Source organism: Poecilia reticulata, linkage group LG9, assembly GCF_000633615.1.
Source record: "Poecilia reticulata strain Guanapo linkage group LG9, Guppy_female_1.0+MT, whole genome shotgun sequence".
Classification (NCBI taxonomy): Eukaryota; Metazoa; Chordata; class Actinopteri; order Cyprinodontiformes; family Poeciliidae; genus Poecilia; species Poecilia reticulata.
In genome coordinates this window covers 9,326,706-9,353,353 of record NC_024339.1, presented here as the reverse complement: position 1 = coordinate 9,353,353, position 26,648 = coordinate 9,326,706, and the positions used below count along the sequence as shown (strand labels likewise).

Genomic DNA, 26,648 nt, shown 5'->3' with positions numbered 1-26,648 from the left:
CTGGTTGCTATGCATTTGGACCCGTCAGCCACCGTAGTTTTAGGACAAAGTGAGATGGAGAGAGATGAGCCAAAAGACGATGAAAACCAAAGCAACTAAAATAAAACGAGGGGGCCCTCAACATTTTATTGAACATTGTCCGTTTTGACACCTTGGAGAAGAATCAACAGAACTAAAACAAGCCACTGCGGTGGTAAATGTGCTGCAGGTATAACTTAATGATTTCACTTCTGTCTAAATTCAAAGTTCCTTCAGTTCTTTAACATTTCTGGTTGTTGCTAGTCACAAAAAAAGCAAATGCAAACTGCACTCTTCAAAACGTTTTAACATGATTTTTTTATAATAACTATTAAAAACAGAAAACTCTTTGCAGGTATTCACACACTGTACATCCTGCTCACAAACATTCAATATCCAAAAGACAAAAAAAACAACAAATCAAATTCTTTTCAAGGGTTATGTGAAGGAAAACAGATTTACAAACTTACATGTATGTACACACAAAAGGAAAATCCAGGTCATATTGAGCCTGTGCTCCTAAAACCCTTGGTCACGTTAAACCTTGAAGGTTTGGCCTCTTGGCGTTTCGTCCACAGATCATCAACACTTCAGACGGAGCATAACTCGCCTGAAGAGGCCGACCACCGCAGCGTTGACTTGGGTATCTGTAAATATTTCTTCAGCTCAGGCACATCGCCACGAGACGCTCACACTTTATAATTTCTGCGGAGGAGGTGTTTGTGTTTTTAAACGTGTCAAAGTCGTGTCGGTGGGGAGGCGGTGAGGATAATGCAGTTGAAACAAGGGACACTTGATGCTTCTTAACAGCAGAGTTTTCCAGCTCAGCTTGTCGTCTCAACAGTTCAGAGGAATTTCACAGGTTAGTTGTAGCTTAACAGCGTTTATCCACACATACAGTGCTGTGATAAAGTATTTATCCTTTTAGATTTCTCCTGTTTTTGCAACACTTGCATGTTTCGGATCAGCAAACTAAATGTAATACCTGTCAAAGAAAACTAGAGTAAATACAGAAAGCAGTTTTCAGACGATGTTTCATTTATTAAGAGAAAATTAAACTATCCAAATTGGTATAGTTAACTGTGAAGTACCTGATGAACCTCATTTTTAATGTTCAGTTTCACTCGCCAAACTCAAAGTAATGCCTGACTTGTAAAATAAATAAATAACTTAAAACTTAATCTGACAATATGAAGCAACATCATTCCAACACCTAAAATAATTCAAGGGCAATAAAAATAAAATTATAAAAATCACTGAGGCTTTGGGATTTCAGTGAACTAAGGTGAAAGAGAAAACATGATAAACCTTCCCATGAATGGCTGATCTACCAAAATTACTCCAAGAGATCATCAACAACTCAGGAGGTTCCAAAAGGAACCAAGAACAATATCTAAAGCTCTGCAGGTCTCCCTCGCTTCCTTTAAGGTCAGACTTTATGATTCAACAATAAGATCTGGGAAAAAATTGACTCAATGGTCAAATTTCATAGCCAGAACTTCTGTAGACCCAAAAGAACACAAAGTCCAATCTCACAATTACCAAAAAACATTTTCACGATGTGTAAAACTTCAGAATTGGTCCAATTACTTGGCAACCCAAGCTGACTTCCAGGACATTTGGCCAGCAGGTTTTACTGCTGTATGTGCTGTACAATGGCTACTGGAAAAGACAAATGTTTTGTTGTTGACTTTCCAACCAGAAACCACTTACTGCATTCTTGTTGGTTGTGTAGGAGGCTTCACTTCTGCTTTTCAAACATGTACGGTTGTATAACTGCACATCTGTTTGTAGCCCATGTGAGTGTAAACATCGAGTTTGTGGGTGTGACCAGCAGCAGCTTATTGGTCTTAAAGCAAGAAGAGGTCCTAAAACGGCTCATTCTGAAAGGAGATCAAAATAGATCGAATTGAGCAGATTAAATCTCATTAACTAAGAATGATTTTGTGCAAAAATGAAATGAACATGTTTTGTATAGACCGTAAACCTGTCCTGACCTGTTCAAGGAAGCATAAAAGGGTCACCTATAAAGATTTTTAAAGATGGGTATTATTTTAAATGCCATTACAATCTCATCTGGCATGTGACTGTGTTTGATCCAGTCGGGTTTAGAAATCACCAAGAGCAGCAGAGTCACCACAGGGAAACACTCAAAAGTCCATGTCCCAACCAGACAGCTCCTCAGGAGGACTGTCCTCATCTGGAGGGTATTTATCGAAGTAACTGTAGTCAGTCGGTCCGCTGAGCTAAAGAGGAGGAACAGAAGAAAATGGTTTCGTTTTAAAGCACCTGAAACAAAGTAAGTAGGAGACGTGTATTTATACAGATGAATATGTAGGAAAAGTGATTGGATTAATGGGATTGGGAATACCAAGAGGATGAAACAAGAAACTGAGAAGTTGAGGGAAGCTTAACAGAAGGAAAATCTGAACTGATAAAAGAGCTGAAAGAACAAAGAAACCATGGAAACCAGTAAAATGATTAAACAGACCAAGGAAAACCAATACATGAATAATCCCAAAAATGCACAAACTCACATAAGAATCACATCCAAATACAAAACAATTAAAATAAAATTCCCTTTGTGATATTCATCTTCATACACAATCAGTTATTTTTAAAATTGCCTGTAAACTCTGTGGGTCTTAAAAGACACTGGCCAAAAACTCAATTTAAGTTGAGACTGAATTACACGGAATAAACCTCATTAAAATGTTTGATTTTTTTTGTTGTTTTTTTTTTGCAATAGTTAAACTGTTACTTTGAGGATCTCGCATCATTGCTATAACATCCATGTTTGAATAGAAATGAGTACTTACTTCTCTTCTTAGTGGTGATGGTAACGTCCTCGCCTTTAGTCCCTCCCAGTTGAATCCATTAAACCACCTTAAGACAAGTTATTAACAGAAACACCTGGAAGTTAGTTTCATTTTATTTAAGCAGGAACAAACCCAGACGTAAAACACGTATTAAAAATTAATGTTTGATCGCTAACTTTTTCTGTTACTCTGATAGAATTTGCCTTTATTTAATCACAAAGTACAAACTGATTTAATGTACATTAATGTAACTTTAAAAGGCATTTTCACACATTTCCTTGCATCTGTTTTTTTTTTTAAAGAACAACCGCTAAGTGAGTAAGAAATTATTTTCATTAAGTTACGCACTGCAAAAACACAAAACCTTAGCAAGTAATTTTGGTCTAGTTTATAATCTATTTTGGTTCCACTGGCAGATTATTTCAATTCCAACAGCAAAGTCAAATTTATCTGCCAGTGGAAGTAATACTTTTTTAAAATCAACATTGAGGAATTATTTATTTAAAACAAGCTCCGATATCTTGCTGTAAAGTTAGTTTTGTCTTATTTCATGTGCACGAAGATGTTTGCGCTACAAACTAGACAAAAATATTTGGTAAAATTTATGTTTTTGCAGTGCAGCATCTCTTGCACCAAACAGCAATTATTTAATCAGATTAGCACCAAACTGAGTCAGGTCCTTCTCACCTGTGCTTCTTGATATCAGTTATTCCATTTTTAAGGTTGCCCAGTCGCTCTGCAGGGTTCCTCCTGCAACGTAGTGAGAAGCCACAGCAAATCACCGAGTCACAACCTTCAAGCTGAAACAGTCACTATGTTCACCATAACTCATCCTGCCCACCTGCACAGCTTGCGGATGAGGTCCTCCGGTCTTCTGGTGATCTTCTTGGGGAAATCCATCTTCTCTATTCCTTTCAAGATGAACGTATACGTCATCATCTGGTCGCTTCCTGAGAACGGAGGACTGTGGGGTTCCAGAGAAACGGATCAGTGATCGTTTCTGTGGCCGTCAGCAAACAGCTGAGCACATGCACTGACCTGCCAGTTAGCAGCTCAAACACCAGGATGCCCAGGGCCCAGAAGTCCACGCTGAAGTTGTGGCCCTTGTTGAGGATGATCTCTGGGGCCACGTACTCAGGGGTGCCACAGAAGGTCCAGGTCTTCTGGCCAGATCGGATCTTTTTGGCAAAACCAAAGTCAACCTGGAAAGGTAACGATTAGTTTTTAAAAAAACAGGAGGATTTTATTCTGTTACTCTTCTGGTAAGAAGGCCTTTAATCCAGATGAGGAGATAAAACATTTCCTTTGAAACTTTTTTCAGTCTCAGAGATGATGAGAATTCATCCATCCATCCATTTTCTTCCGCTTATCCGGGGTCAGGTCGCGGGGGCAGCAGCTTCAGAAGGGAGGCCCAGACTTCCCTCCCCAGCCACTTCTTCCAGCTCCTCMGGGGGAATCCCAAGGCGTTCCCAGGCCAGCCGAGAGACATAGTCCCTCCAGCGTGTCCTGGGTCTTCCCCGAGGCCTCCTCCCGGTGGGACGTGCCCGGAACACCTCACCAGGGAGGCGTCCAGGAGGCATGCTGACCAGATGCCCGAGCCTCCTCAACTGGCTCCTCTCGACATGGAGGAGCAGCGGCTCTACTCTGAGTCCCTCCCGGATGACCGAGTTTCTCTCTCTAAGGGAGAGCCCAGCCACCCTGCGGAGGAAACCCATTTCGGCCGCTTGTATCCGTGATCTCGTTCTTTCGGTCATGACCCAAAGCTCATGACCATAATTCAAATTCAGAATTCAAATTTAAAATTTTAGGTGACAACGATTAAACATTTAGCAATTTAAACCTAAAACCACAGAAATGTTTTCAACCTTTGTGCGGCAACTTTATATGAAAGAGGCTTGCAAAACTCTTAACTTTGCTATATTTAAAAAAAAAAAAAAAAAGGTATTTATAAGACAGATTAACAAAAAGTGACTCATACTATTAATTTTCAAGTCCTACCACAAATTCTCAGCTGGATTCAAGGCCTGGACTTTGACTAGGCCATTCAAACACATTGAAATACTTTGATATATTATATTGTTGTAGCTCTGGCTCTATGTTTGGACTCTTTGTCGCAGGTTTTCATCAACGATTGACCAGTATTTAGCTCCGTTTGTGTTTGTCTCAACCCTGGCATGATGCTGCCACCACCGAGGGTCAACACAGGGCATGATGTGCTCAAGGTGATGTGTATTGTCTTTCTGGAGGACAGGAAGTTGACTCATATGACCAGACCATCTTCTTCCACATGTTTGCCTTCATCCCCTGCATCACTAGTAGCAAACAAAACTTATTTTCTATCAACAAAATGTTTTTTTTCTTGCTACTCTTCCACAAAGAGATTTATTGAGTGTAGCGTTAACAGATTCTTCCTCCAGTCGTCTTGGCTCTGATTAATGCTCTTCTTGCCTGGCCTGCGAGTTTGGGTGGATTATCATGTTTTGAGCAGAGTTTACTTTATATTTTACATTTTGGGACAAAAATTAAGCCAACTGAAATAAAGTGAGAGCTAATTACCAGCTTTATGTATCCCTCTGAATCCAGCATCAGGTTCTCAGGCTTCAGGTCTCTGTAGAGGACGCCCTTACGATGGAGATACTCAAAAGCCTCCGTCACACAACCCACACAGAATTTGGCAGTGGGCTCATCGAAACTTCCCCTAAAGACGAAACAGCCAAAGTTAGAGCTGCTCCGAAAATATGCAAACTATTTATGATGGCAGAAACTGTTTTTAAGTTCTTTAATGCAGGATTTCACTGCAGCAAAATGATTTAAAACAGGCGACTTTGAAGAAACGTTATAAAATATGTGGCTCTCTCACCTGTCTCTGAGGAGGCTCCAGATCTCTCCACCTAAACAGGCCTCCAGCAGCATGTAGACGTATTTGTTATCCCTGAAGGTGCGGTACAGTCTGGACAAATAAAGATAAAACAATAAGAACAAACACTGAAAGCCCCTCAGGGTTTTGCTTTTTGACCTTTGACTAAATTAACTCAATCACCTTTGTAAAATCATCAGTAACTGATTTAGCTAATTTAGCTGCTGTAACAAACAATTGGTTTGATTTTAGCAAAAGAGGCTATATTTAGGAACCAGAAGGTTGATAATTACATGTCTATATGTTTTCACTGCAAACAACAAAATAAAATATTTCACACACACACAAATTTAGAAAAAGAAAACACAGGCTGCTTAAATAAAACCATTATGAAATTGTGAGGAAAGGAAGGCTAAACAAAGCTGTAACAATAATTTCCTGTTCCAATATTTTTCTCAGCAGTCATTTCAATATTCTTTGCCATTCTGCACCACACAAAATATGTAATCTGCTCAGAGCCTTGACTGGGATCTCATCTAAAACTAATCAGCACTGGACTGTTTTCCCAGACCGATGAAGCACGGTTTCTGCACGGAGGATGAAAATTAGAAATGTTTTTTTGAGGCTCACTTGACAACGAAAGCCGATCGAGCTTCAGCGAGGATTCTCCTCTCTGAGTGGATGTGCTCTTCCTGCCTGTTGTCCACAACATGCTTCTTTTTGATCATCTTCAGAGCAAAGGTCATGTCCTCACCCTTAACCTTCACCTGCACATGATGGTTACAGAGACGAATGTTAAGAGCTCATTTATTTCTCAAAGCAGAAGGGTATGATTAATGAAAGTTAATAATAACTGATCGCTTCCGTAAACATAATCAGATTGTAAATTAAATGTTCCAGTATCCTGTAGTTTTTACATTCATTTTTAAAAATTGTATCTTTCTTTTTTTCTAATAATGTAAATATTTAGTAGTACATTCTTATACCGGTGCAATATATATAAATTAAATGCATGTTAGCATGTTTTGGCTAAGTGTTTTGCTAGATTACGTTTAAGCTAATATAGATAAAAATAAGACTTTAATGTACAATTTTAATTTTTTTTGGACAGTTTTCTATATTGCAAACCAAAGTCAACCTTTTACTAATTTAATTACAACAAATGTTAAAATTAAACAGGTTGGTTTCCTTCTTTTTCAAATCAGTATGAAGCAAACTGCGACTTTGGGTAGCTTTCCAAATAAACTCAACATTTAAAGGCAGGGTTAACCCTATGAATACGAGCTTCCACATTAACTTGGCCCAAAGTCAGATCAGTTCAGCACTTACCAGTTCTACACGTCCAAACCCGCCAACCCCCAGAGTAGCAATGACTTCAAGGTGATCAAAGGGCCTGGATGAAGAGAAGACTGACACCATGTCCTTCAGCTGGACGAAATCAGACGACAGCGGCTGGCTCTGGTGCCGAGACACAGATTTTCTGCATGATAAAGTCAGAGAAAAAAGGGTTGCATTTAATCCAACTGGTCCAAATTATGAGAAATCATCACTTCTTCTATTTGTGCAGTTTTCCTTCCTGTTGTTGATCTAAGCTTCAGACATTGGACCTACTTTGCATGTCTCTTCTTGTCGTCCCGATCAAGTGTCGCCACGTAGCCTTCAAGGTGTTTCTGCAGCTCATTGAAGTTGCCCACCGTGTGATCAAATGTCCTATCAAAGCAACAACTGCATGTTAAGAGCTACACTACTAGTTTTTTTTATTCACATCGTTTCATTTTCAGCTGTTATTTGGCATTTTTCTTAAATCTACAAAGCAAACTTCAGCCAAACATATTTCTTTGCGTTCGTTTTACAACCTCTAGAACTACTCACTCTCTGTCGATTACAAGGCACTCCACCCCGTTCTCATCAGCGATGATATTGGCTGACCTGACATCATCACTGAAAAACACAAAAAACGTAAGCATGCACACCAATGGACACCAGAAACCACTTTAATACTCCTTTTCTGTTTAAACGTCATTCAAAAATATGCAGCTCAACAAGCTGTCTGACCTTAAAAACATTCTTTAGTAAGAAAATAAAGCAAGATTTAAAATTCCATTCTTTGACAAACAAAAATCCCGTCAGGTGGTTTTGGTTCGATGTGATAATTTTTTCTGGTTTTGGTCAAAACTCTGGGAGCAACATGTTGAATGAGCTGGACCGCCTTGATATTTTATCTACACAAACCTGTACAGATGCTATTATATTAATCCAACCTACTGAAAATAAAAGCATACACCTGGAATTATTTTCATTCTTTTATCCATATTCGTTAAAAACCTTTTTTGGTCAAATCCTGTCCAGTCAAATGAAATACATTAAATTTCTAGTATCTTTAGGACACGGTAACAAAACGAAGTTCATTAAGTTCTTATTACGCAGCATGTTTACCTTATGAGTGCTTTTTCTCCAAAGTAGTCGCCCTTCTGCAGCGTGTTTATGGTCTGTGGCAGTTTGTAGGCCTCGGTGGTTTGGGTCACCTTCACCTGCAGGAGGCAGGTTTAAGTCTCCGGTTAAGCTTTGACAGGTGCTTTATATTTTAGATGCATCGTAAAAACAAAACAAATTGTGTTAAAACTTGAAAAGTGACATTTCCAATAACAGTAATCTGACCATGATGGCCCATGCATGATTAGGCGGCACTGATGCTCGCCTATATTAATCTGAAGGGGATTTCTCTCAGTAGAGGGTTTATTCTTTGCTTGTCATTAGTAATAACACTTTAAATGTTGACAAACTTCTCCATAATTTGCTAGGCTTTAAAAACCCAGCAGCCCACCATGGTTGAGGTCAAACATCCCACTCTTGGCATCGTTACCATTTAAGATGCGCCACAATGACATCACGGCCTTAATGGCCATGAGTGTGTTTTAGCTAAGTGTCTCATTTGACCTCTGTGACCCCTCACTTCCCTTGTTTTTCCTGGTGGCAGCCACTCTCGGAGTTTATTCCCTCCCTGGTCAGAGGGCACCACAGGGGGTGGGGGAGCCATTTCCTGTATTAGCCCCCCTTCGTCCCAAACAACAGACCTCTCACCCAGGCTTGGTTGGGTCTGCCGTCTCATATGGACCTATTAAGGCATTTAAAACAAATTCCCTTGTGGCCAGCTCGAGCTTTTCCACGTCGTTATCGGGTTGCTGACTGATCGGACGGGGCACAGACCCGAACCGCCCAACAATCTCACACAGCTTCAAGGACAAAACCAGGAGAGTTTCTGGTGGAATAAGATTTTATTCTGTTTAATAAACTTGTTACTGTGTCCTTCAATTATAAAATAACATCAACAACACAACAGTAACTTCAATATATTAATTAAAAGATACCCTGAAGCTTTTAAAACGATGTATTTGGTGCACAACACTGCTTTTGTATTTATTAAGCCTGACTTGGTGCAGGTGTCTACAAAAAAATCTAATCTGATCTGAAAAGTTCAGCGTCTCTGAACTTCTGACATTTAGCACTCGTAGCTGACTAGCACTAGTAGCTAGTCGTAAGGGTTCCAGGACAAGATTATGTTTTCTTTCTGGTTCAAGTTTTATTTTAATACAGTCTGAAAACATCCCAGTAGTTGCTGACTGACTGATCTTTTATTGCAGACATGAAAAACATATTACAATGTAAAATATCCCACTAGATATAAAGTTTATATTGCAAGTTATGTCTGATGTAGCAGCAGTATAAGTTTTTTTTTATTTCTTAAATCATATATTGATCATTTCAATGTTATTTGTCCAAATTTAATTTAATGAAATTCTGGAGGAAAAACACAGATGTGCTTTTTCAAACACTTCAAAAATAACATCTATTTTTTAGCCTGCAAACTTCTTCACAAATAGCAAATTATTCAACGCAGATTCTGAGTTCAAGTCACTTTTATTTATGTAGCACATTTCAGCAACAAGGTTGTTCAAATAGTTTAGGTCATAAAAACATCCTACAGTCATCAATTATGAAACATAAACATAAATTTTTTTTCAAAATCCTCAAAAAAACTCAAATATGTTGACCAATGTTTCAGTAACTGCTTATCAAATCAAAGTCTGATCAGGTGAGTTTGAGCCTTGACTGAAAGAAACTCAGTGTTTCGGCTCTTTTGCAGTTTTCTGGAAGTTAGTTTCAGATTTGTGGATCTGCATTCAGGAACTATCCTGCAACCCTTTGCTGCATCTCTTCTCCAACTCAACTGTGTGTGTTTTAGAAAGAAAACTTAGATTAGCCAAAACCAGATTCTGTTGGTCAGACTTTAATGAAAAATGGAAACCTGTTACAACATCACCTTGATGTCGTTGGGTGTTATTTATTTACCTTTCCCTGTGCGATGATGTAGAAGGTGCTGCCCTCCTCTCCCTGCCGGATGACGTATTCTCCTCTGTCGTAGTATTCCTGAGGGGAAAATGGGACGGGAGAGGACAGCAGTCAGAACTGAGGCTTTTTATTGATTTAACTACTGATTCTGTCATGATGATTCCTGGTAGACAGTCCCCTCTGGGTCAGTGATGCTGTACGAGTCCGAGCATCAGGCTGATAAACAGGCTGATAAACTGAAGCCATTACTGGATGCTGTTCAGATTTGGGGTTTGACAGCAAAAGGGAAACAACATTTAAGTTCAACAAACTAGTCAGTCAGTAACAAAACATAGTCAGACATCACTTTAGGTGAGCTGAACCAAAATGAACAAATAATCTAAGTGGATAATATGGAAAGTTTAAAAGTGACTGAAAGTATGAAGAGGTGGCAATTGGGACTTAAAATTTTGTTGTACTACTGTAACAGCAATAAAAGTAAAAACTATTCTGTATTTTCCCGACTATGGAGCGCACTACATTATCCACCTTATTCCTACACCCCATGATGCTTTGTGTGAATTATGGGCGCGACTTTCGCCGCAAGCCGGAAGTAACACCCATAATCGTTTCCCAAAAAAATAACCTAAACATACATATATAAGCCGCACCGAGTTATACGCCGCTGATATCTCTGCCGCTCTCGGTTTTTTGTCCTTAATCTCCCAGAGGGATTTGTTCACGCCAAGCTTACGTGCAGCGGCCATCTGTCCTGCCAGATCTTTAGCCCTCAACTTAAAAGCTGCATCATATGAACTTCTTCGTGTGGTTTCCGTGATGAGGGGGTATGAGTTTGAAAACATTTCTCCGTCATGCCTGCTGCTAGCATGTGCTTGTTCTAAATGAAAAGTAGCAATTTCTTCTTTGATTTCCAATTTTTACTTCCAAACAATTCACTTCCTGCCAAAGAGCCCCCTGGTGGTTGAAGAAAAATCCACAGAAAAGCCTCACTGGGTTATAAACCGTATGGTTCAAAGCGTGGGAAAAAAGTAGCGGCTTATAGTCCGAAAAATACGGTAATCACTTCTTTTTTTAGACATCAGTAATTTTAGCTCCACAAACACAAACACTGCTCTTGAAAAGCATCCCTGTGTTAAACTGCAGACCATAACTCGATTTTCAAATTCATTGATATTTATAGATGCCTTCATTGAACAAATAGGAGTTTTAAATATTAACTGGAATTTATGAAGACGACAAATCAAAATTATCATCATGATAGGAAATGTATGAAGATAATGATAAACAATGCAATATATGCCCAGCCTTAGTTCATAGGTTCGACAGGTTGGAAATCAGGTCCTGGTTTTATTTATTTTTTTAAAGAACTCGTCTTCTGCAAGAACTCGTCTCCTTCATACCCAACCTAACAGGAAACCATCTATCCCAGAGCTACTTCACTGTAAACCAACCAAAATCAAGAAGAGACATGAAATAGCACGAGTAACACAGATAGAGAAAATGCTTAAAGTATTCTAATAAACAGTAATAAAGTAAAATAACATTTTATATTCTGATAAGCTCAGCCTTTTGTAACGCACAACAGCTGAAACAGAAGTAAAGTCATTCTTCAGTCGTCTTAATGTCTCTCATAAATCGAAGCGACACTTAAGATGTCTTCCTTTTCTGTTGTGTCAGTCAGCTCTTTTTGCAGAGACTTGGTGCCTTTACTTTTTAAAACCAGTGAGAGCCAGTGTAAAACTTTTAGAAGAGATGAAGATGTGCAAAGAAGGTCACCAGGATGAAGTATAATCTGGGATCAAGCAGGTGTGACCAACGTCCACCGCTGTATTCCTTTTGACTTTATGGGGACATTGTCGAAACCAAATCAGAGCAACTCTGTGTAAACATTCCCCGGTGTTTACTGTCAAAGCTCTTGACACAAGTGGCATTTTCCTTGGGCGTCCACGATTGTTTACCTCCAGTTTACGCTTCAGGAGAGCCTAGTTTAACGCCGGGCTGTGACAGCGGAGACAACATGCCAAGGTTTTGTTTATAGAGCCTGTCTGGATGATGCAGAAGCTGTTCAGTGGATGGACAGCATCTGAACTGTGTCCTGGGTTTGTTATAACAGACGGCAAAGTCAGAATTTTAAATGAGCTAAATGTTTCCAGAAAGGAAAAAAAAAGGACACCGTCCATAAGAAACTTAAAAGTGGCTCTTTTCCTAATATAGGTCCGACCGTTCTGTTTAATCCGCACATTTGAGTTCCACTTATTAGGTTTGCTTATGTCAGTGGTGAACATCGACACTCGCGTTTCGCTTTCTGTGTCTATATTAGGTTTGCCTCTGGCTCAGTTATTCTAATCGGCTTTCCATCGATCAGCCGAAGCCAATGTTTCAACAGCATGTCTCTACGAGCGGCACCGTAATGGGAGTAAACCAGTTTGAAGACGACACCAGTCCTCCGCAGCCCCCGAGTGGACTGGTTTCTCACTGCAGTCTGAGTAAAGACGTTCAGCGTGGGTAACTTTGCTTCAAAACAGATAAAACTTTAACGCTTTGCACTTGAGCCATTTGTAAAACCGAACAAATATTTCCAGCCATGCACTGTGATGAGGGTAAAGTCTAAAAATGCAGCAATAAGAATGAAACGTAATAATCAAGTTCGTCTCCAATGGTGTAAAATGAAGAATTGTTGTTAATGAAGTTCAGCTTAAGTTGGACATAATTTATGATGATGGTGAGTAGAATTTAAAGTAAACAGTAACTTTCATAAAATAATGTACTAAAGAGCCTCTGAATAACAATAATTACAACTTAGGAGAATCCATTTATTAAGACATGGACGGACAGACAGAATCAAATCCATCCATCCATTTTCTTTCACCCTGGTCCCTTAGTGGGGTCAGGAGGTGCTGGTGCCTCTCCAGCTAGCGTGCCGGGCGAGAGGCGGGGTCACCTGGACAGGTCGCCAGTCTGTCGCAGGGCAACACAGAGACACACAGGACACATAACTATGCACACACACACACACACACCTTGGGGCAATGTGGAGAGACCAATTAACCTGACAGTCATGTTTTTGGACTGTGGGAGGAAACCGGAGTACCTGGAGAAAACCCACACATGCACAGGGAGAACATGCAAACTCCATGCAGAAAGACCAGGGCTGGGAATCGAACCCAGAACCTTCTTGCTGCAAGGCAACAGCTCTACCAACTGCGCCACTGTGCAGCCCAGAATCAAATCTGTAAATAAAAATTTTTCTCCACATTCTGTTTGTTTTTATAGATTCAAGTCTATAAATTCTGATTGTCTCTTGAATATTTTACGTTTTGCTCACATATTCTGGCCTCAGCGTCGTACTTACAGTAGATCCCGTTTTTATTTCCAATCAGCTCAACACGCTTTTGAAACATGTCAACTTTTCAGATTCAGTTCCAGGAATACCTTCCAGAGTTCAAATGAGATTTCTCAACTGGTGATCTGTTCCTGTTCATACAAACAGATGTCTGTAAATCACACCAAACTCCATTCTACAAAAAAAAATACAAAATTTCACAAAACTGCAGTGATTCTCTGTGAACATCTGCTCCTTTCTCGGGTTACAGCTGGCCCCCCGACAGGCAGAAAGCTTCCATAACAAAATGTCTGAATAGAAGAATTTCACCCACACTTGAGAGTAGCAGCATAATCAACCAACGTAACAAATGTCCTTGAAGTTCGCACTGCGAAAAGATGCTGAGAAAGCAGTTTTCTGCCCCGATGCTGGCAGGTTCTGCTCAGTTTTTTCCCTTTTTGCAGATGAAATACAATGCTTCTGCCGGAAGAGCTGGAGTCACCCTCAGTCTCCTGCTTGTTTCACAATTACACACACAATTTCACACACTTGTATCATCTCACACCAAAAGCCTGTCACTGGCACATCTTTAAGAAATCACTCGTCCCCCATTTGAGTAAGCACTTTCTGGGGCCTTAGTCAAATAATTAGGGTAACAACATACAGCACCCGGTGATGACAGGAATAATATCGGCCCCGTTCATCAACAAGATAAATCTGGGAGTTCTTGCTGACTGGAGCTAGAATGAATTTGCTGACATGCAGTAATGGTATATGGCCAAATGGTAATGATATTTTGACAGCCGCTATCTGCAGCGCTCCTGGCTCCCAGGAGCTGCCAAAGACTTGTGCAATTCATGTAAAAGTCAAATTGTCCTTCAAATAGAAATGGAGACAGTTTGACAGAATAACTTACCACCTCCAGGCAGTCGACTATTTTGCTTAGCTTGTCGTCGGGTAGATTAGCCAGGAGTGAAACGCTGAACAAAAGAAAGAAAGAACAGGAGAAACAATAAGTTAAGGCCACTAACTAAACTTTTATAGTTTGTGCCAAAACTGCAATTTAACAAGCAGTTAAACAACAAGTCAGATGTGCACATGCACAAATCATGAGCAGGAACTTTGTTAACTTCAGGCTGGTCTGGGTTTGTTTTAATACAAACTGGAATGTATGACGGTGTATTAGAGACATTATAGGAAAAAAGGAGTACATTTCCACCAAAAACTCAAATTTTTAGATTAATTTCAGAAATTTTCTAGAAAAAAAAACACTTGGACATTTCTGAGTTTGAAAAGTTGGAGATTTGCTAGAAAAAATTCTTTAATCTCGACTTTTGCACCTCAGAAATGTCCATGTTTTTTTTTATATTCTAAGTTCTAAAGAGTTTGCCTGTGCACCTGTGACGGAGAGGCCAGATTCGTGTCATTCTTGACCTGCAGAAAATCACTCCAAGGGCCACAAATGGTTCCCAGGCTGTACTTTGGACACGCTTGTTCTAAAACCTTCAGCCCCACATTTTCAAGGATTCAGATGAAAGTATGCATTCATTTTCATCATTTATTCGTCCATTTTCCAGATCACATTCGCTCTTTGGTTCAGCCTCGAGTCTGACCTTCGCAGGAAGTTGCGGTACTGTTCGTGCCGCGTCTCAGCCGTCCTCCTCATGATGTTCTGGAACGCCTCCCGATCCAAAGCCCACGTCCTCACTTTGTTCACCGCTATAAAAAGAAGCATAACTTGCCTCAGGAAGGAGGAAGTGGCTGTGACAGTTTGACATGAGTCAGTAGCAGAGATAATGTTCCACTGCTGAGCCAAACTGTCAAAGTCTTTCCAGTTCACCTGGAACATTGAGGTCAGCGCAGAGCTCCTTCCTGAAGGTCCACCAGTAGTTGGTTAAATATACAAACCTCACCAAACAGACCCGACACTCTGAGCGGCGTTTTACTCAACAAATGCCAGGTAGCAGAGCTGGGTAGTGATCCCAAAAACTGTACTAAAGTAAGAGTAGCACTACTTCAACATATTTCACTCAAGTAAAAGTAACTGTCCAAGAAATTACTCTAGTGAGAGTGAAAAAAGTACTAACTGATTAAATTATCAGTCATTTAATACATAAAAATATAAAGTTAAGTGGAAATTTTGGTATGCAAAGGACCAAACAGACAATAATTTATATAAGTAAGAAAAACAGCATCAGGCAAAAATAAATTTTTCCAAATCAGTTTCTTAAGAAAAACTGCAGGTGCGAGTCTGTGTGTCTGGTGAATTTCTGGTTAAGACATGTTTGTTTTTCACTCAGTGGGTAGAAAATCCAGAAATTTTACTCAAGTAAGAGTAGAAATACTTCATAACAAATTTACTCAAGTAAAAGTAAAAAGTGGGGCATAGTAAAAGTACATTTAAAAAAAAATGACTCGGGTAAATGTAGCTGAGTAAATGTTACTACCCAACTCAGCCAGGGAGGAAAAACGCAATCAGGATGCAAAGCTGTGGGTATCATGTAAAGCTTGGGTCAACACAACCACGGAAAAGGCAGCTCACTTCATCATCCCCGGTTTCCCAGAGCTCTCAGAAGTCAGCAAAAGAGCTCAGAGGAAGTCGGATCACATTCAGGAATCCAAAGTGTTTCAAAGATTTATTTCAGGATATGATTTAAAACAAAGCAGCCGGCCTGAACTCGCATATCCTGCTCTGTGTTCACTTTAACGCAGCTTCATGTCAAAGTTGTTCTTTCACGTAAAGCTGTGGAAAAAGTCATCATTTATACCAGCTGGAAGAAAATCTAATTTTGGTAAATTCCTGAAAATTTATTTACTTGGATGCTAAAATTGCTGTAACACTTCAGACATTAATCTCATGTTTATGAACCTCTATTAATATTTTTGTGTATTTTAGACCAAATAATAGGATTTTGACACCAACTAAGCATTTAGTGCACTGGTTGTGAGGAAAAATGAACAAATCAGTGACAGGGAAGCTTAACTAAATGAAAACCTGCCTCATGTCTCCACCGGGGGGCAGCGTAACTGGAGGAAAAGAGCTGAGGTGGCTTCTGTAAGCAAAGTAAGCAATGAGGCAAACTACAGCCAAGAAACTGCAGGGACTTTTCCCAGAGATGGATCCGGAGCAATAAAGAGAAGGTTAAGGTTCAAATTATGAAGTTTATAAGATACAAAACCAGGAAATTTAAGCTGACTAAGCAGTGTGTTGGGACACAAAGCCATTAAGAGACCTATAAAAAATTCACCCTGCAATAAACAGGTGGACTAGTTGAAAGCTTGGCCTGGTTAATTTCTGTTAAAAGAGAGTCACAATAATCCAACCAGGAGATTATGGAAACATGGATTACTGACTGGAAAGAAGGGATTTAATCTCAGAGACGTCCAAGATGAAAAAATAAGTAATGAAAGAAATCACAACCCCTCCATAAAGCCATCATGTCAATGGCATAGACATTTTCATTTCCCATGTATGGTGAGGAGGAGCATTTTCATCATCTGGCAAAAAACAAAAGGAAAAATGTGTTTTTGACACTTTGCCCAAATTTTAGACATGCATTTCTTTTATTGATCACTGATTTATTGCAGTGATTGCTTCAAGGTTCATTGCAGATACCAGTTTATTTCATCAGGTGGCAGGCTTTTACCAAATAATGGAATGTAATGTGAACTAGTTATACATATGTTGGATATGATAAGTTTATGTAGCGACTTGTTTCTGAAATCAATGACTCTTAAAAATGGGACAGCATTTTCAAGAGTCATGAAAATGATCTTGAAATTTCATGATTTCAAGAGCATTTTTGCTCTTGAAATCATGTCGAAATCATCGACACAGCTTTGAGTTACTGTGTCAATGATGATCGACACAGTAGCTCAAAGCTGCACATGTTGTACCCTGACCGTGTGTTTTGGCCCCAGGTAAACATTAGCATTAGCACTGCACTCAGACACAGCAGTGAAGCTCAGCTGATGTCATTTATCTGAATTCAAACACAGAATTAAACTGGTGGCAGAAGAAAAGATGCTTTTCTGGAACCAAAATTTAGAAAACTTACAAATAAGCAACCCTGAGTGTAAAGAAGACTTTAAACGGTTTGAAAGAAAAATGCAAGAACAGGTAACTAGACAGATGGATGCAGCTGAGTAAATATCAAAAAGAGAGTAAAAGAAGATGAGAGCAGCTGAAGATATTTGAGGAGAATTAAGTAAAATCAGAAAAGGAACAAACACAAAGATTCAGACAAACCAACAGAAACTACAGTCTTCAAAAGGATCCATATCTCTTTCTCACTTTGTCACGTTCACCATCCAGCAGGACAGCGAAACCAGAAATACAGCCAGAGCCACAATCCAGTCGTTTATGCCAAAGCATATTCATATTTTAGAATCGCCTAGTCAAAGTCCAGACCAATATCCAATTCAGATCTGTGGCAAGACTTGAAAACTACTGTTTGCAAACTATTTTTAAAAGAAGGGTGAAGATTTCAGTGTCTAGATGTGCAAAGATGTGAAGACGCAGCTCTAGTTACAGTGAACGCTGTTTCTACAAACTATTGGCTCATTTTAAATGGAAGAAAACGTTGAAACAATCACACACAATCTCAACAAAATAGGTCAAAGTTTAGGGTTGCAGTCTGGAAAATCTGAAAGGGTTTGAACAAAAGGAAACCTACTATTCTCCATCCTTTTGTGAAGCGCATATAAATCTGCTCACAACTAGATTAGCATAAGCATAGTCACAAATATTACTTTTTGTTCTTATTTTTATGATCAAATCTTTTTAATCCATGTCTGTATGTTTGGAGATGACTTTCGATAAACTTTCCTGAGCTCTGTGTCTCAAACTGGGCAGGTCTGCTTGTTCCACTCATCCTGGGACACAAACTGGGACACAGACATCAGGCTCTGCGGACGCAGCCTGGGCTGACTGGGAGGAAGAAACGGGACGCTGAATCAGACGGGTGTTAAACTATGTTTGATCACGTCTGACACATTGTCACAAGCTCTACCCCCAGAGGGCTCAGTCTGTTTGACACCGATAGCTTCAGCCTAAAAACCTAAAGAAATCCATACGACTAAGAGGACAATCAGTGTTCGCTGCAGGAAAAACGAGGAAAAAAATCTTTACCTCGGACTGATGCTGTTCGTGTGCAGTTGTACAGGATGGCTAACTCCCCAAACGCGGTCCACACCGTTATCGATGTGAGCAGCTTGTTTTGCTGAAACACTTCCAGCTTCCCATCTGGAAAAAATATTCAAAAATGTCCCTCAGTCTTTGGTCTGATCCCAAACAAATGTGCAAAACATTAATTCATTCATATAAACTGAATAAATTAACTGGGAGATCCTAGATTAAAAAAAAGATGAGAAGTATGTTAGTGCAATTACAACAAATCTACTTCTGGTTTCAGCTTAATCATATATATTATGTACTTTGTATATATTATGTGCAACATCATCGTTTATCTCAAAAACTTCTGGGACAATTTATCGTCCAGTCAGATTTGTAACCGTTGCAGACCCAGGTGAGCGTACCTGCCAGGACAAACAGATGGTTCCCCGGTTCTCCCTGCTTGACGACGTACTCGCCCTGCTGGTAGCTGCACTCGTACATGCACTCCACCATGTCCTTGATCTGCTGCAGCTCCAGACGCTTCAGGTACTGGTTCTTGTTCAGGGCGTCGGTCAGCAGCTTCTTTACGCTGTCAAGCACACGAAGGGTAAAACGACTCAATCTGATCCTCGTTGTTTAGGAGATGCAACATCGTTTTCATCATTTGAAGCGTTGCTCAGGTTATCTGTTCTTTTAGCAGAGTCCAAATTTCAAGTTTAAGACCCGACACGTTGAAAGAAAGGGGTATAATTAATGGGTGCTAAATATTGTTGAGAATACATAATTATGTATTTTCCTCCATCTTTTAGCTATTTGCAATGGCTAAAAGAGAGGAGCAAAACACTGAATTATGTATTTCCATCAATATGTAGATCAAGACAAGAGAAGAAAACCAGAAAGCAATATTTGGTGACCATTTTATATATAAACTGGTCTGGATAATTTTCTCCACCAACAAATAAAAGTATAATGGCATATCTGTATTTAGTTTTTACTCAAGTTATCCGACATCAACATTTATTTGATCTGAAATATTTACTGAAAAAAAATATAAAGTAATCTTTCAGCGGACTGTTTTTACAGATCAGTCATTTTGTGTGATCTTTGACCTAAATACAAGAATTGTACATAATTGATCCTCCAGCACAAGCATTTGATGCAGTTTATAATAATTTCTAGAGTGAAATTTTTACAGGTTTTTTTTTTATCTTGTTATAATAAAAAAAAAAAATTACTAAGATAAAGACTTTTGAGCTCCATCCATTTTCTTTACACCCTTGTCCCGTAGTGGGGTCGGGAGGAGACCTTTGAGCTTCCATTCACTAAAGTTGGCAAAATACAATGACTTTATTGAAGAAAGTGATTCTCCAGGACATTCTAAAGAGATCAAAATTATTTTGGGGAATAAATAAATAAATAAAATTAAAAAAAAAAAGACCAAACCTGTGAAACCGTTTTTACATATGCCTCTTTAAGGTTTGAAACTGTTGATTAATTAAAAAATATATTTTATTGCTCAACTAAAAATAAAACATTGTCACATTCCCAAGTCATTGTTTTAGGCAAAAAAAAAAGACTGGTTTCATTATTTTAGGAAGGGGATGATATGTAGATAAATAGATAAATAAAAGAAAATAATCAATTTACAAAAAAAAGTAGCAGAGCAAGAATATAGCCAAACGTTTGGACGCCACAGCTCTAAAACAGCAAACCCCAGCACTTTGGATAGAAGTGGGGAAAAACATTAAATAAAAATCAGCCTCGTCCAGCTAATTTTTCTGTTTATCATCGTTTCCCTCTGTTATTCCTCCACCGCAGCCCACTCTGATACAACAATGAGCCACCAGCACTCCCACATCCTCATTACTCACTTTTTTTAATCTGAGCGATAACCATTTGATGACCATTTGCTGCCTCTAGATTCTCTTCTGAATGTGTTTAAAGTAAAGTGGTGAAAACATAAAAATCATCAGCTGTATACATTTGCAGACGTTCATTTGAAAAGGTGTCACTTTCTTTAGTTTTTGGTCTGTTTATTCACCTTTCCGTGCGTCATAAATGTTATTTTTCAGAGCAGATTTTTCTGTTGTCCTTCGCCCTTACCTTGCCGAGTCATTATTCTGCAACATGTCACGATTACTCACAGAACAGGAGGCCGTTTCGATGGGTGCTTCAGTTTGTGGTTATATAATCTACACAGGGATTATTAGCAACGTATGTTTTAAACATGAGGATTGCATAAGGAGGGCGACGCGGCATGCATTGTTCAATCACACAGCTATCATCCTGCAGAAGCGACAGAAAGACAAAAAGGTAATTTGTCCTTTGATTTGGAAATGCAAAGCAGGCTTGTAGCAGCTGATACTACTCTGACGCCGTTTATGTAATAAATTATAGCACAATATGAGGGTCTTTAACCTTTCAGCTGCTGTTGGTCATAAAAGCATGATGTGCACAGTTCAACAGAAAAAAAACAATGTGCTGCAAAAGCTTTCAGGATGTTTGTTTTTAACAGAGCTATAAAGCAAGAGGAGCAGCAGAAAGAATGATGTGAGGAGAAAGGACAGGTGATGATGAAAAGGGCTTGTTCTTTAGCAGGTAACAAGTTTTATCAAATATATGAGCAGAGAAATAAAAGCTAAAAGTGGAAAATGTGTGTAAAAAAAGATTACAGAACCACCTTTAGCGGCAAAAATACTCAGCCGTGATCATCTGTTCCACTTTATCAGCTTCGTTACTGTGGATTCACTTTGGCCCACATTTGTTTCTGCACTACACAGCATCATAATTAGGTTGCAGTTTGGACTTTGACTGGGCCGTTGCCAGCAGTCAGTCGATTTATTGCAGAGTTTGGGATCATTGTCCCGGTAACGACCTGGTTCTGGTCAAACTGCAGCTGTCGGGCAGATGGACTCATTTGACTTGAGAATAACTTGGTACATAAAGGAGATCCTGTTTGTGATTCCAAGGTTCCCAGTTCCTGTGGCTGCAGAGCACTCCCCAAATCATCACCCCTCCACCACCGTGCCTGATGGCTGGTATGAGATATGATATGCTGTTTGGTTTTCTCCAAACATCACTACTTTGGACTCCGTTTTAAAAAGAACAACCGTCCAGTCTTGCGTTACATTTCTATACAAATCTAATCTGTGCTTCCATGGTCATTTTATAACAGAAAGAAACTTTTAAAAGGTCGGCTGCGCTTGTGTTTATGCACATCGACATGCATCCATCCATCCATTTTTCTGCACCCTTGTCCCTTAGTGGGGTCAGGAGGGTTGCTGGTGCCCATCTCCAACTTGCGTGCCGGGCGAGAGGCGGGGTCACCCTGGACAGGTCGCCAGTCTGTCGCAGGGCAACACAGAGACACACAACCATGCACACACACACTCACACCTAGGGGCAATTTGGAGAGGCCAATTAACCTGACAGTCATGTTTTTGGACTGTGGGAGGAAACCGGAGTACCSGGAGAAAACCCACCATGCACAGGGAGAACATGGAGACTCCATGCAGAAAGACCGGGGCTGGGAATCAAACCCAGAACCTTCTTGCTGCAAGGCAACAGCTCTGCACATCAACATGTTTTATGATTATGCAATAAAGTCCCATTCTACCAACATAAAGACACGTTTTCCAATGTTGCAGTAAAATATCTCAGTAACACTTTATTTGAAGGGGTAGCACTGACATGACACGGTCATAAACATGAAGCAGTCTTCTTCATGTTTATGACTCTGATCATAAAGTGTCATTCTGTATATAATCCCACTTTAAATGCAAAGTTTACATTTTCAATGGACTCTTAATGCAAGTGTCAATAAAATGTTGCACTGAAGATGTCATCATCAAATAATGCAAAGTTAACACTTTCAATGCAACTTTTAGAGCGAGTTTACATTAAAAGTGTCTATTTATCAAATGAAACTTCAATCGGAAGCATTTCTGAAGACTCCTTCATGTTCATCACAGGTGTTGTGTCATGTTTATTACAGTGTCATGCCAGTCTTATGCACCCTGCTTCAAATAAAGTCTTACCAATATGTCAACTCTGATGAACTGAGTTGACCAAACATGGACGTCAGTTTCCTGCTCGGTTTCTTCTTGCATTAAAACCAAGGCAGATTTTCCCATGTCAGTGTAAACCATGGATCTGCATGCCGGTTCTCATCAGCTGCTGAAGAAAAGAAAACTGTAGGCTACTTGGAATCAGTTCAGGATGCAGAATCACTGCTAGGCTGACTGCTGCTGCCAATTAACTGGCTAATATTCGTTTGCAAAAGTCCCACAGTTCAAAATTAAGACTATAAATACGTAAAGGACGTAAAGGACTCATTTTCTTCCTGCATCTTGTCAAACAGACTGAACCAGAGTGTGTTTTTCACCGTAGCCTCCTGCCTCCCATGAGCAGCGTTCTGAGATCAGATTACTTCCTAAATCCGATAAACCTTTGTTGGGGCGGGACATACAGTAACCCACCAGAGCAGCGAGAATCGATAACATTATTGTGAAGAAAGTCAGAGTCATGCTCCTGTCTCTGCAGGGACAAACTTGGATGTATGCATGTGCGGCACTGTGAATTCATCTGTTGACCGTTTTATGTGCAAAACCGAGGAAAAGCATATCAGCTGTAAGGGATTCGGTTTTTCTGTAAGCTTCTTGAGCCTCAATGTTAAGATTTCCATTATAAACAGAAATGAGGATTAACACAGAACACTGCAAAAACACAAAATCCTACCAAGTATTTTTGGTATAACTTCTAGTCCAAATATTTTACTTTTCAGCAAGATATAGGAGTTTGTTTTTAAGTCAACAGTTCCTTAATATTGACAAAAACAGTGCCAGTTATAAGTGAAATAATCTGCCAGTGGAACTAGTACTTGTTCTTCAATATTAAGGAATTATTCACTTGAAACAATCTCCTGTTTCTTGCTGAAAAGTTACTTGCGAATTGGTTTTATCTTATTTAGGTCTGTCACAATAAACTTTGCTGCTCAGTAAATTGTCCCAGTCGTTATTTTCAAGTGGCATGATGATGCAAGTTCAACTTCTTAAAGATAAATAAACTGCCCTTAAGACATTTTAAATATCCAAAATAAAGAACAGCAACAAAACACAATAAATAAAATGGAAATATAAACACAACCCAAACCACAAATAAAATGGTTTAGGTTCATTCAACAGATGAATTCACATGCAGTTTGTCCCTGCAGAGACCGGAGCATGACTCTGTCTTTCTTTAGAACTGAACTGTAATTAATGAAAAATATTAATTATGAGAATGGAAATTATCAAAGTCATTTTAATTTATCATGCAATTAAATGCTTTGTGATAAGCTCCGTCTTATTTCAAGTGAACCAAGATGTTTGCACTAGAAACTAAAACAAAAATACTGAACAGAGTAGCACAGGTACACTGTTCGGCTGTCCTCCAGACCCGGACTATGACCTGGACTCTTCTGGTTCTGGTTCTGCTCTGCATCCCCAGAACCAAACAAGCAGCATTCAGGTTCTGTGCATCACAAATCTGGAACAAACTTCCAAACAGCTGAAACACAGAGTTCCTTTAAATCTCGACTAAAAACCCAGCAGTTTTTGGAACATAATAAAAGAAACATCAACATATTTGATGCATGTCGATGATTTTAACAATGGCGCTGGATCAACGTAATGTCCGCTGCTTGCTTTTACAACTTGATTATTTGATGCTTTTATGTTTTCAGGACTTTGCGTTGTTGCTGAGCCTGATTGATAAGATTTTGCGTTTTTGCAGTTTGGGTCGGATTGAACCTAAACTGGTAACCAGCAGCTGGACATTGCTGACCTGAATAATGTTAATTTCGCCACAGTTTGTTTGCTGTCCACTTCCCTCCCACTCACTGCCCACTGAGCCAGCACAGACTGAGCCTCAGGGCTCATCTCTCTCTCTCTGTCGTCTCTGGAAACAGGAATCTCACCTTGCATCCTTCGGTACCCGCGCCTTCTCAAAGGAGAACTTGGGCAGACTGCTGGACGTGGGTTCTGCCGACACGCCGGCTTTAGCTCCTTTCCTTCTGTTCAGGGTCTCCTTGATGCGGACGCTCAGGTTGGGGCTGCTCTTTCCGCTGGCTCTGACAGAAGGTGGCCGCGATGTGAGGCCAGTCGGGGCGCCGCTCTTCAGAACGTCCTGCAGCTTATTGAGCTGGATGCATTTGTTCTGCAGTTCCTCACTGAGCTCGGACAGAAGCCGGGTCTGCTTGGCCAGTTGCTCCTGAAGACCTTTGATCTGCTGCTCTTTGGCACATAGCTCCTCATCCTTCCGCCGTCCTTCTCGCTCCAGCTCCTCCACGCGGGCCCTCAGGGAGTCCAGGGATGAATGTTTGAAGGCGCCGCAGTGGTCTTTGTGAGCTTGGCCGTTAGAGGTAGAAACAGAGGCGTCGGTGGGTTTGTAACGCTTTGATTTCATCGAACCGTTTCCCATCTTAAGACCTGAAGGAGGTGACAAATCTGATGAGAAAGGAAAAAAATCCTCATATCAGAATATGCTTTGGTTTCATGAGTCATTTCTGTTGGTATTTTTAAATAGAGAAGATATTGTACTCCAGAGAAAACAAACATTTTAGTAAACAAACACAATCATGAAGATCAAGGAACACACAGCAGGAAAATGGGAATTTTCCTGCTGTGAATACAGTTTCACAGGAGAATATGGTTTCTTTATTTCAAACACTGCAAAAACACAAAATTTCTAATTCAAATATTATAGTACACATGAAATAAGATGGAACTAATTACAAGTAACTTTTCATCAAGAAATAGGAGCTTGTTTTCAGTCAATCATTCCTTGATAAACAAGTACTTCTTCCATTGGCAGATTATTTCATTTAAAACGACATTTTCCCCTGTTATAAGTTTTATAATATGCCAATAGAACAAACACTTGTTCATAAACATTAAGGAATTATTGACTGAAAACAAGCTCCCATTTCTTGATGAAAAGTTACTTGTAAGTTAGAAAGATAAATACAGAGCAACACCGAAAGAAAACCTGATGAATGCACAGGACTTGAAACTAAAGGTGGAGGTTCAACATCCAGGGGAATGGTTTAGATCAAAGCATATTCAGATGTTTAAGTGGTCCAGTCAAAGTAAAAAAGCAAATCCAGTTAAAAATTTACATTTAGACTTAAAAACACATGTTCACTGACTGCGCTGAGCTGTTTTGCAAAGAATGAGCAAAGGTTTCAGTCTCTAGATGGGCAAAGCTGGAGGAGACATAACTCATATTTTAATAACCCTGTAAATAATATCACATAATTTGAAATATAAATGTGGAGAAAGCACCCGAGGTCGGTTTGAGCAAACTGAGATTTCAAGCTGATGAAGCTGTGGGGAAACAGAGGGCCCGGACAGAAAATAGTCAATGAAAGCGTCTTGTCCATTTATTATTCAGAAGGCAGGAAGTATTGCATTACATGGAGAGTCACTCTCAGTCTGCTCAGACAGCGTCAGGGATACAGGAGGATGGCCAGCATGAAACTACTGGAGAAAACAGCTGGAACGTCTGATTTTGGTGTCTGACATACGACTGAAACTGACAAACATTTCAGAGAACAATAATGTTGCTGTCTTGGTCTGCCGCCCACTCACACATGCAGCTGATTTTATTCATGACATTCCTGCTGAAATACGGGGTCAGATGATCACACTGTAGTCCAAACTTTAAAATACAAACAGCTATTTTAAAACCTAATAATAATAATTCTCCCATCTTCTTTGTTCTTTTGTATATTTCAATAATGTATCTGTTGACAAAATGATTCACAGAAAATATAAATAAATGACGAGAGTCGGTTTAATTTCTCGCTGTTTTAAGGTGGAGCGAAACAAACCGCTCGCTAATTGGTGCCGGTTAACCAATTAAAACATCAACAGGGAGAGCGTGCACCTGCAACTTCCGACAGGTCGCTAAGCCTCTGCTGAGCCAAGAGCGGGACGCGTTGAGGTCGGGGAGAATCTCGGTTCTTACCTGGTTCTCTGCGGGAGCCTTCGGACGAGCCCAGCTGCGAGTTTACCAACAGAACCGAGCTGTTTACACTGATTCATCGGGGCAAACGGTCTCTACCTTTAACTACAGCTCAGCTGCTGTCCCGCCTCTGCGTGCTGCGCGCGCTCTCTCCTCAACAGC

At 39.8% G+C, this 26,648-nt stretch overlaps 1 protein-coding gene across 3 annotated transcripts; it reads right to left on the bottom strand.

Annotated features, from left to right (window-relative positions):
- Window positions 1-1,790: 1,790 nt before the first annotated feature.
- prkg2 (protein kinase cGMP-dependent 2) lies at window positions 1,791-26,648 on the bottom strand. 3 transcript variants are annotated; one of them, XM_008417753.2, is made up of 19 exons: window positions 26,490-26,648; window positions 24,439-24,949; window positions 18,905-19,071; window positions 18,498-18,611; window positions 14,980-15,085; window positions 14,283-14,346; window positions 10,045-10,122; window positions 8,131-8,225; window positions 7,567-7,635; window positions 7,306-7,404; window positions 7,024-7,174; window positions 6,325-6,461; window positions 5,698-5,787; window positions 5,394-5,535; window positions 3,876-4,039; window positions 3,679-3,801; window positions 3,525-3,587; window positions 2,838-2,904; window positions 1,791-2,264 (listed from the first exon to the last, which is right to left on the bottom strand). In XM_008417753.2, the coding sequence occupies exons 2-19, from the start codon at window positions 24,939-24,941 to the stop codon at window positions 2,169-2,171; spliced, it is 2,328 nt and encodes a 775-aa protein (XP_008415975.1). In that variant the 5' UTR covers window positions 24,942-24,949; window positions 26,490-26,648; the 3' UTR covers window positions 1,791-2,168. The 3 variants fall into 3 exon arrangements, with proteins under 3 accessions (XP_008415975.1, XP_008415974.1, XP_008415976.1); XM_008417752.2 differs by having other exon boundaries at window positions 24,439-24,967; window positions 26,490-26,647; XM_008417754.2 differs by lacking the exons at window positions 14,980-15,085; window positions 18,498-18,611; window positions 18,905-19,071; window positions 24,439-24,949; window positions 26,490-26,648 and adding an exon at window positions 14,765-14,921.

Bases quoted from the DNA above. Each gene is read 5' to 3' on its own strand.
- prkg2 (XM_008417753.2), bottom strand. From the start codon at position 24,941: ATGGGAAACGGTTCGATGAAATCAAAGCGTTACAAACCCACCGACGCC. The intron at 7,636-8,130 runs GTAAACATGCTG...TGTGTTTTTCAG, and splicing joins GGAGAAAAAGCACTCATAAG to TGATGATGTCAGGTCAGCCA. The intron at 5,536-5,697 runs GTGAGAGAGCCA...TTTCGTCTTTAG, and splicing joins TGGAGCCTCCTCAGAGACAG to GGGAAGTTTCGATGAGCCCA.